This window comes from Drosophila simulans, chromosome 3R (assembly GCF_016746395.2).
Source record: "Drosophila simulans strain w501 chromosome 3R, Prin_Dsim_3.1, whole genome shotgun sequence".
Classification (NCBI taxonomy): domain Eukaryota; kingdom Metazoa; phylum Arthropoda; class Insecta; order Diptera; family Drosophilidae; genus Drosophila; species Drosophila simulans.
The window spans coordinates 920,521-928,898 of NC_052523.2; the positions used below are offsets into that span (position 1 = coordinate 920,521).

The window sequence follows — 8,378 nt, forward strand, 5'->3', positions numbered from 1 at the left end:
AAACATTTTACTTTATTAGGTTTCGTATAAACGAATGCATTTGTTCCGTAACAAAATTTACTCTTACCGTTATCCTCGGAGGGCATGTCCCTTGCCCTTTCGTATATTTGCAAAGTTGTTATTTTTATTTTTTGTTGTTCGAAACAGCTAACAGCATTAAAAAAAAAAACCCCCACGTGGCATGCAGAATTTAGTCTATCTTCAAACTGACGACCATTAAAAATGTATCGCACCTTGTTTTCATTTAAATTCTCATTCGCTTTGGCGGGCGCGGTACGATATTGGTCCCGTGCTATCGCGTGTCATTCATAATATCGATATCCTAAGAACAATAATCGGGAATTTGTTGGGCACCTCTTGTGTTCGACAAAACCACTGAGTTAAACAAAATCCGAAAATATTCGCAACATGGACGAGTCGGAGCTGCTATTCAATCTGTTTTACTTCCTGCTGTGCATGGTGATCATCTACCCTCCAGAGGAGTTCCAACGCCTGGGATTCACCATCGAGCAGTTGTTCGCTCGGTTCCTGGGAGAGGAGTACCTGGACTTTGTAGGCTACCACCAGCGCCGCACTTCGCTGAATCTCTTCGTGCACTCCTGTCTGCCCTTCTCCTACTTTCTTATCCATAGGCTCAAGTTCTCCGTCTTCGCCACGCAGGAGCCCCTGGAGGACTCCGACCTGGACCCGGATTTCCCCATGCCCCAGGAAGCTGTGGCGTTTAAAACGCTTACGTGGAAAACCGCCCAGCGGTTCAGTGTGTTGGCCGTTCTGGCGATGCCCGCTCTGATCTTCAACTGGCACCAGCAAAACTGGCGTCGGCACCCGATCAGCAAGGCGCTCACCAAGTACTCCATCACGCCGGGCAGCTACAGTGCCGTGGCCAGCGAAATTGGTACAGAGTTCCGGCGACCGGAAATATACAAGAAAAAGCTGAATTCCATCAGCTCGGTGATTGCCACGCAGAACTGGATAATAAAAACCACCATGTACAATGTTCACTTTGCCCATCAGAGCAACACGTCGCTCAGCGTAGCTAAGGTCAGTTAGACACGATTCCTTTGTAAGTGCAACACTAATATTTTTTCCGCAGGCAGAGACTTACAACATATCGCATCAAGACCAAAACGACACCTTGCAGATGATAAGCATTATTGTGCGACCAATGAGGCAGGGTGTGAGCGACTTCCACATACGAATTAATGCCCTGGAGTTTAGGAATCTAGAGAACCGTGTCCGACGACCCATCGCAATTCCCTCGAACATTCAGTTCCACCGCAATGTTATAGACCGCTTTGTGGACGTCTTCAAGGCGCAAGTCGCCCTAAATCCCATTTTTCCAGAGGACGCTACTACGGAAAAGTGTTTTGCCTGCATGCTAAACGAACCAAACACCAAGATCCACAAGCAGTGTGCCGACTTTGATCGCAATGGCGCTCCCCTGGCGGATGGGGCGTGCTGCTCAAACTGCTACTGCCGGCCCATGTGGTGCGTGGAGTGCCTAGCTCGCTGGTTTGCCGCTCGCCAAAGCGACGTGGATCGCGAGGTGTGGCTGGAGCAGAAGTGCACATGCCCAATGTGCCGAGCCAGGTTTTGTGTGCTTGATGTCAGCTACATCACACCCACAGTCGATGCAACCAACAATACTCAGAGTCAAGGCACCGGAGAAGATGCTGATGACACCACGTGATTTATGACTGTTAGAGACTCGATTAAAGGACTTTTAAATCGAACCTGGTTCTTTATTGGTCTTATTTAAGTGTAATCATTTTCAATACAGTAAGACGTACAATTATATAGCTATAAACTTATAAGTATGCATAGTAATTAGTGCAATTATCACTTTTTAATACTTTAACAATCTAAGCAAGCTAGAATGTCAAATATTTTCGTTTTACTTAAGTACAATTGATCTAAGCATAAACAGAGAGTGCTCATATGAGAAATATGCCTTAATATGCTCTGCATAGGAAACCTGTAGTGCAATAAGTCCACTATCTTACTGCGTCTTATTCTCTTTGTGCTCTCAATCTGATAAAAAAGGCGTCATGCTAATTTATATACATGTGCATGATAAGTAATGGAAATACATATTAAAGATCTATAAATTCGTTTCGTAAACACTTTTATAGCTCTCAACCTGGTCACGTTGGCTTCTTGCCTGATTAGCTGAAGGCGTCATCGGTCCTGTCGCAGGGGCGACGCACTTGGATGTGCTTTTCGAAGTGCAATTTGAGACCTTAAAAAATAGTCATTAGTTAGTCTTTAAAGTAGCTTTCATTTCAAAATTAAATATTATAATTTTGGCGGAAAAAATGTGACATTTGAGGTTAGCTGATTTCTCAATAGCAGATTTTCAAAACCTCCCATTGAAGGTAAATGTTTGTATACCTTCTTAGAAAACACCAAAGTAAAATTCATCGCTTTAGAATAAAAATGTAACATTTCTAAATATTATGGGCATTTTGCGGCTTGAGATGTTTTTGTGCAAAAAATGGCTAGACAACTAATTAAATGAACATAAAATAAAATATATATTAAAGTGCAGGCATGACTGTTTTGGTCGGCTTAAGGGCGTTAGAATGAGCTTGGAAGTACACTCAACTTTCAAGCATTGATCCCTAGACATTTATAGGAATACACGGACATGGCCATATCGACTCAGCTTTATTTGGTCGGAAACTTTTCCTTCTACCTAAAACATACTTTTAAACTAATTTGGTATACCATTTGGCCTTGCGAGTATCTGGAATACAATTCCTTTTTTTATTTTTATTTTTATTTCACTTGCCAATTGGAAAATCATAATGGAAATCAATGGTGAAGCATATGGACATAAGGTGACTATTGTGATGCTGATGTAAAATAAAAACCTATACTTGAATACTTTCCTTCATATCAAGCGAGTAACAATGTATCCACGAATTACTTACACATCGTTACCTTTCTTGGGCGCCAAGTACTCCACATTTCGCACCCAATGTATATTCCAAAACTCCACATTTGAGTTTCAGACAAAATTTAGAATTGTTGTTGGCATAGACCGTTGTGACTAAAGGATGTAAACTAATCCATATCTTAACTTATTTGTCTTTCTTTCTTTAAAAGGTTCGCAGAATTTACGTGGATTTCCGAATGTAGTAGACCTGATTTTAGCACTCAAACCGAACTGACACTGTTTGTATTTTATTAACAAATTACCCCGAAAATACCCATTAGCTTGAGTGACACCTCTTGTTTTTCTGAACCGTTCATATTTTTTAAACATTTAGCATTCGTTAATGCTGATGTTCTTTTTTTCTATACATATTAAACATAGTACAGTGTTTTTAAGGTGAAAATCTCGATTTCTGTAAATTATTTCAAGTCAAGAAAAAACAAAATCCCTTAACAATCTAATCTTATCGTCACTTACTTTTTCTTTACATATAAATCTTTGCAAATTTTCGCACCCAAGGGTAAAGTACAAAAATACTAGATTATTGGTTAAACTGTCATGTTAACTCTGCGAAAAGTTTGAGAACATTCGTATGTAAATACAACATCAATATGATTTAACACGACATCTTCAAATCTGGACCTATGCAGGTTTTATCCTTACAGTATCGATCTTCAAAATCGCTTTTGTATCTCAGATCGAATCGCTCAACCATCAGAAAATGACTTCAGGTCCCGAGCTTATTCCTTGCCCCAAGAATGCCGCTTCCGATTGTTAGACGAGCATTTCCGATGCAGCACTTGGAAATCTAACTGAACACAGTATTCCTAACTTTGTTGCGACCAATACTAGCGAACTAGAAGCGGTGCAGATTGGCAATCGCAGATACACAACTCACACCCGCAAATCACGAACGCGATTCGCAAAACGGGCTGCTCACTTAGTGTTTGTTAGATATGGGTTCTAAAAGGTGAGTTGGTATGGTGTATAGCTACAGTAATGAAATGCGCAAAAGGGCACACCTTCTCGATGTCCTGCAGAGATCCTGATCCTCCGTCAAAGAACTTTCCGTCGACCGCATCCCGCTTCTTGTTCTTCGAACGAAAGCGTCCGGATCGGGAGATGGAGAAGTTGCGCCACTGGTGGCCATAGGCGCACCGCTTCTCCTCATCGCTCAGCACACTGTCCAAGTAGTGGATCGTCGGCTCGTGGGTGGTTGACTTGGCTTTGCTCATGGTGTCCGGAAGAGGACCAACTGCAAGTCGAATTAGTTCGGATTCGTTCTTTTTTCTTTTTTTGGGAACGGTGGTTCCGATATTGCTACTCCAGCTGATAAGAGCGAACACAGGGCAACAGTCGAACTCGCACTTCCACCGGTTCGGATGTCTTTTGTTTTGGTTGCGTTCGTGTCGGCCAAGTTGGTCCGAATCCAATGCCGTCGCGCGTGGTTCCAGTGGAGCTTGTGCTCTGCGACTGCTGCTTCTGCCAGCAAAGAAGCCAAATGACAACCACCCGACGCCGATTCCCGCTACGGCACGCCGCCACAAAGAACAACCGATGGAGTAATGAAGTCGAAGAGAGCAGTCACCAGAAACTCTTTCCACCGCAGCTCCAGAGCATGTGAGTTTGCTCCTGAAGGCCTAAACAGGTGAGCCAGGCCACACAACCGCAACACACACGCCAATATATGTGAATTTGAATTGTGCCACCAGTGCTGACCGAAACCACCTATTAATATAAACATTCATGCGATTTTGAGGCTAACAGAATATTTTTTAAAATATACATTCTTTTCTATTACGAAACCTTAATTTTACGTACTGGTGAAGCGCACCAGGAAAGCGACGTTCACTAACTACTAATGCATACACGAGGTATAGAAAATCTGCAGTGGTTGTTCAGTCCTAACGGATACCAATAGAATTGAAACTTTTGTGGCACTTGATTTTTAAAATGCACTAAATACAATGTACTTATTCGGCATTATTTAATACAAATCTGCAGTGGACAAGTAAATATTTCGTTAAAGACTACCGCCAAGTAAGTGCATTTTATAAAATGTATTTATAAAAGTCGTGACAACAGGTGTTTTGTATATTGAGGGTGCGGTTGCCACTTTATAATAACGTAATTTTATAAAGGTAATAATATATATAATAAAGGTTTTTTTTATTTCCAACATCTAAGAAAGAATAGAATAGAGCACACATAAATAGAAAACTAAAACAAGCAGAAACACTCAATTTCACAGTTTTTAAAAATGGATTAGCTTTTTGCTATTAAGATTAGTATGTTGGTAAGAAAAAGTATCAGAATACCATCTGGTAATGAGCTTTATCAAGTCATAGTCTAAAGCTAAACCGGCATCTCAGGTCACTAGTATTATATTTTTGTATGTGTATGACAAAAGTAAGCGATATGTATTGGCTTATGGCAAAGTTTTCTAGTAAGCCTATTCTACACCCTGACCAAGATCGTGAACTGGCTAAAGAGTAAGACATTTGTCATCTATACTCTCGATGGCTTATTCAAAATTGGTTTTCAAAATGGAATTTCGGAAGGGTTAGTTCACACATCAGTATTGGTTAATTCACAAATACATTCAATTGGTAAACAGAAGGGTATCTGAGAGTCTTTGTCGCGGAATCGTGATCACTCATCGCACTTCAGCGTATCTACCAAATGCACACACGTATCTTACCTGTGCTCCCGATGATAAGCGCAAATAGACAAAACAAACAACAACTTGCTAACAATTATAAATGATTAGATCGCTTTTTGGAGCGTTCACTTCGCGGACAGTTCTTTAACAGTATATTTTGTCTTCGCTTTAGCTACCATACGCATACGCCAAACTGAACGCCTTTTCCCATAATGATTCGCTCGATCGTTCGAACTTCGAAGCCAAGTTAAAGGAAGGGTACATGAGTTGTATATGATTCAGAACAGCAAACTGGTCAGATGCAAAAACTCACATCTTCTACGTAGGTAAAAACAAGCTTTGCCAGCCGGGCGGTTACTGTGCGGATTCATTATCAAGAATCTTAGTGACTCAGCAGCGGCGAGGGCCTTAGGGTTTAGTAAACGCATTATTAACACATTCATTTGTTCCACCTTCAAAACTAGCACCTGCAATCAAAACTGACAACACCGATTTGGATAGCAATGAATGAGCACTACAACTTTTCTGTACACTATACATAATGGTTAAACTTCACCCACAGCCGAGGGTATTATTTATTTACAGGGGCAACTTTTTAATTTACAAAAAGGGTAACGTATAAATTCAAAGGTGTGGAAGCATATACATATATAAATCCTTTATCTTCTATATCAATGTTATATCTACGCAAGGACATGGCGGATTTTTCACAAAATATTTTCCAGGGCTAGTCAGCGTCTAGTTTTAATGTACATTTATTTTCCGGCCATTAACATAGTGTACTTCAACAATAAATTTAGCGTTGTTATCTGCAGACAATTCAAAAATTTTGTCCACCTAAATTAGGTGGTCATGCGAGTGTCTTGAAAGTGCAAGAGGTAAAACAATTAACTTAAAACAAACCATAACTCGTAGAAAATAGGTGGCCCTACAGTTGAAACCAATAACTTCTAGACAACGCTGCCACCACTATCGCCGCGTTGGCGAGTGATTACAGCGTCCCTTCGCTCCGCTGGAGGCGCTGGCCTCTGCTCGGGCAGCCTTTCCTGCCGCGCCGCTGCTGCCGAGTTATTGTTGCGATGCATGAAGTTGCGAATATTTTCCTCAGTGTAGTCCACAATTCGGCGCTTCTTGCGGCGGCCGTACTGTTTCTGCTTCAAATAAATTTTCAGAATTCCCTTGACCGTTATAAAGGTCAGACCTCCAAGAAGAGTACGATGCAATGTGTTATCAACTGTGTCAAAGAGAATACGTCCCACGATCGACGATATGGTGGGCAGCAAGAGAGCGCCGCAGAAGACCCGTGTGGCCGAGACGGGGTCAGAGAGAGCCGGTGTGGCCGGATTGCTGATGCTTTGCTGCTCCTCTTCCTGGCTGCTGTTAAAAAGTAAGGTAATAAGAGCCTGATAACCCGGACGTTGTTGATGCACTTACAGGTTCGGATAAATAAGGCTTACAAAAGGAAACTTCCGCACCACCGTCCCGCGGTTTCGAATAAGGCGCAGCAATGCATCCTCCCAACGAATCAATCGACCAAGCACGAGCCCCACTGGAATAGCCGGCAGCCCAATAAGGAGAACGAGCGGATCTCCAGCCTCCATTATGGACATGCCATGCTCATGTCCCACGATCTACAGACAATGAATTCTCTTAGCATGACAACTGGTTAAAAAAAATCATAGGTTTTACCTGTAAAAATGTAACTGCTCCGTAAGTTACTGCTGTCCAGTACAGGGAGCCCACGAAGAAACCAGCCGCCAGGAAGGGGCTCAGGCGCTTGATGAGGTTATCTATTGCCTCTAATGCACCTCCAAGCTTGCCCATCTGCGGGAACACTATGATGTACTCCGTTTGGCACTGCGGGCACGATACAGTGCGTAGAGCGTTACCCTTCTGGGTTTTTTCATCGATCCAGCGGTAGAGACAGCTCTGGTGCACCCACTTGGTGGTGCCGCGGCACTGGCAGGGCTTCACCCACGCCGCCAGACGGTTGTCCTCATCGGTGGCGAAGCAGATCCAGCAGCACCGTTCCGGCTCCCCCGCATCGACGGCCACTTGGACGGCAGTGGATGTGGAAGCGTCCGTGGCTTTGTTTGCTGAAGCAAGTGGAACGGTCAGCGTGGTGTGATCCTCCACGGCTGGTACTGCAGGCGTCGCACAGTCCACAGATGGCGCCGCACAGTCCGCAGAGGGCGCTGCAGCTTTGTCGGCCATTTCGCTGAAAGTATAACACCATGTCTTATGTTTATCGATGCACAGGGGCCCGACCTTAAGGTCCTGCTTACTTTGCTCTCACTCGGCTTTGTTGTGCGCTGATTCGCCTTTTTCGGTTAAAGAATGTAAAGTTCTCAACTTTACTCTTATTTTGGGTGGTTCAACGAAAATAAAAACTAACTAAATAAACCCGATCTGATTTATTCTACTAGGGCACTTTCAATGATTTTTCGGACGGACCAGATCTCAGATTGTATTTTCCAGGTCGCCGCCAACTTACCCTTGCGCTGGTCACACTGATATCGCAGCATAAATATTTTTGTGGGATTTCGTCATATTATTTTTAACTGGGGGATTCCAGAAGGACAACAACTTATATACGTTGTATAATTTTTATTAACAATCGGCCTACTTACGAAATATTCCCACGTATTTGAATTCTATTACCTAGTCCACTACTGACTTAAAATATACATCATTTAAATTTCAAAGAAAAACTTTTCTGAATCTTTCCGCCAATAATACAAAATAATAACGGAGGGAATTGAGGAGAAGAAATTGGCA

General features: G+C 42.6%; 3 protein-coding genes and 2 long non-coding RNA genes across 16 annotated transcripts; 3 read left to right on the plus strand and 2 right to left on the minus strand.

Moving 5' to 3' along the window:
- The first annotated feature begins 313 nt into the window (after positions 1-313).
- On the plus strand, positions 314-2,121 carry LOC6726682 (E3 ubiquitin-protein ligase TM129). 3 transcript variants are annotated; one of them, XM_044923433.1, is made up of 3 exons: positions 314-552; positions 661-1,041; positions 1,094-2,121. In XM_044923433.1, the coding sequence occupies exons 1-3, from the start codon at positions 409-411 to the stop codon at positions 1,688-1,690; spliced, it is 1,122 nt and encodes a 373-aa protein (XP_044779368.1). In that variant the 5' UTR covers positions 314-408; the 3' UTR covers positions 1,691-2,121. The 3 variants fall into 3 exon arrangements, with proteins under 3 accessions (XP_044779368.1, XP_002102093.2, XP_044779369.1); XM_044923434.1 differs by having other exon boundaries at positions 418-552; positions 633-1,041; XM_002102057.4 differs by having other exon boundaries at positions 314-1,041.
- Positions 2,102-4,718, minus strand: LOC6726683. Its single transcript, XM_016176044.3, has 2 exons — positions 3,961-4,718; positions 2,102-2,239 (listed from the first exon to the last, which is right to left on the minus strand). The coding sequence occupies exons 1-2, from the start codon at positions 4,171-4,173 to the stop codon at positions 2,102-2,104; spliced, it is 351 nt and encodes a 116-aa protein (XP_016033175.1). The 5' UTR covers positions 4,174-4,718.
- On the plus strand, positions 2,750-4,119 carry LOC120285059. 7 transcript variants are annotated; one of them, XR_006541972.1, is made up of 4 exons: positions 2,750-3,334; positions 3,458-3,532; positions 3,589-3,908; positions 3,954-4,091. It is a non-coding gene; the product is annotated as an uncharacterized LOC120285059 (long non-coding RNA). The 7 variants fall into 7 exon arrangements; XR_006541970.1 differs by having other exon boundaries at positions 2,754-3,334; positions 3,979-4,119; XR_006541973.1 differs by having other exon boundaries at positions 2,754-3,334; positions 3,458-3,528; positions 3,979-4,119.
- Positions 4,498-6,487, plus strand: LOC27208475. Of its 3 annotated transcripts, XR_001600886.2 has the most exons (3): positions 4,498-4,586; positions 5,773-5,926; positions 6,065-6,487. It is a non-coding gene; the product is annotated as an uncharacterized LOC27208475 (long non-coding RNA). The 3 variants fall into 3 exon arrangements; XR_001600887.3 differs by lacking the exon at positions 4,498-4,586 and having other exon boundaries at positions 5,107-5,926; XR_005544308.2 differs by lacking the exon at positions 4,498-4,586 and having other exon boundaries at positions 5,107-5,922.
- On the minus strand, positions 6,140-8,072 carry LOC6726684 (E3 ubiquitin-protein ligase MARCHF5). Of its 2 annotated transcripts, none has more exons than XM_016176043.3 (4): positions 7,886-8,072; positions 7,290-7,818; positions 7,035-7,231; positions 6,140-6,974 (listed from the first exon to the last, which is right to left on the minus strand). In XM_016176043.3, exons 2-4 carry the CDS (start codon positions 7,812-7,814, stop codon positions 6,551-6,553), a joined length of 1,146 nt encoding a protein of 381 aa, XP_016033177.1. In that variant the 5' UTR covers positions 7,815-7,818; positions 7,886-8,072; the 3' UTR covers positions 6,140-6,550. The 2 variants fall into 2 exon arrangements, with proteins under 2 accessions (XP_016033177.1, XP_016033176.1); XM_016176042.3 differs by having other exon boundaries at positions 6,140-6,977; positions 7,886-8,071.
- Positions 8,073-8,378: the final 306 nt, after the last annotated feature.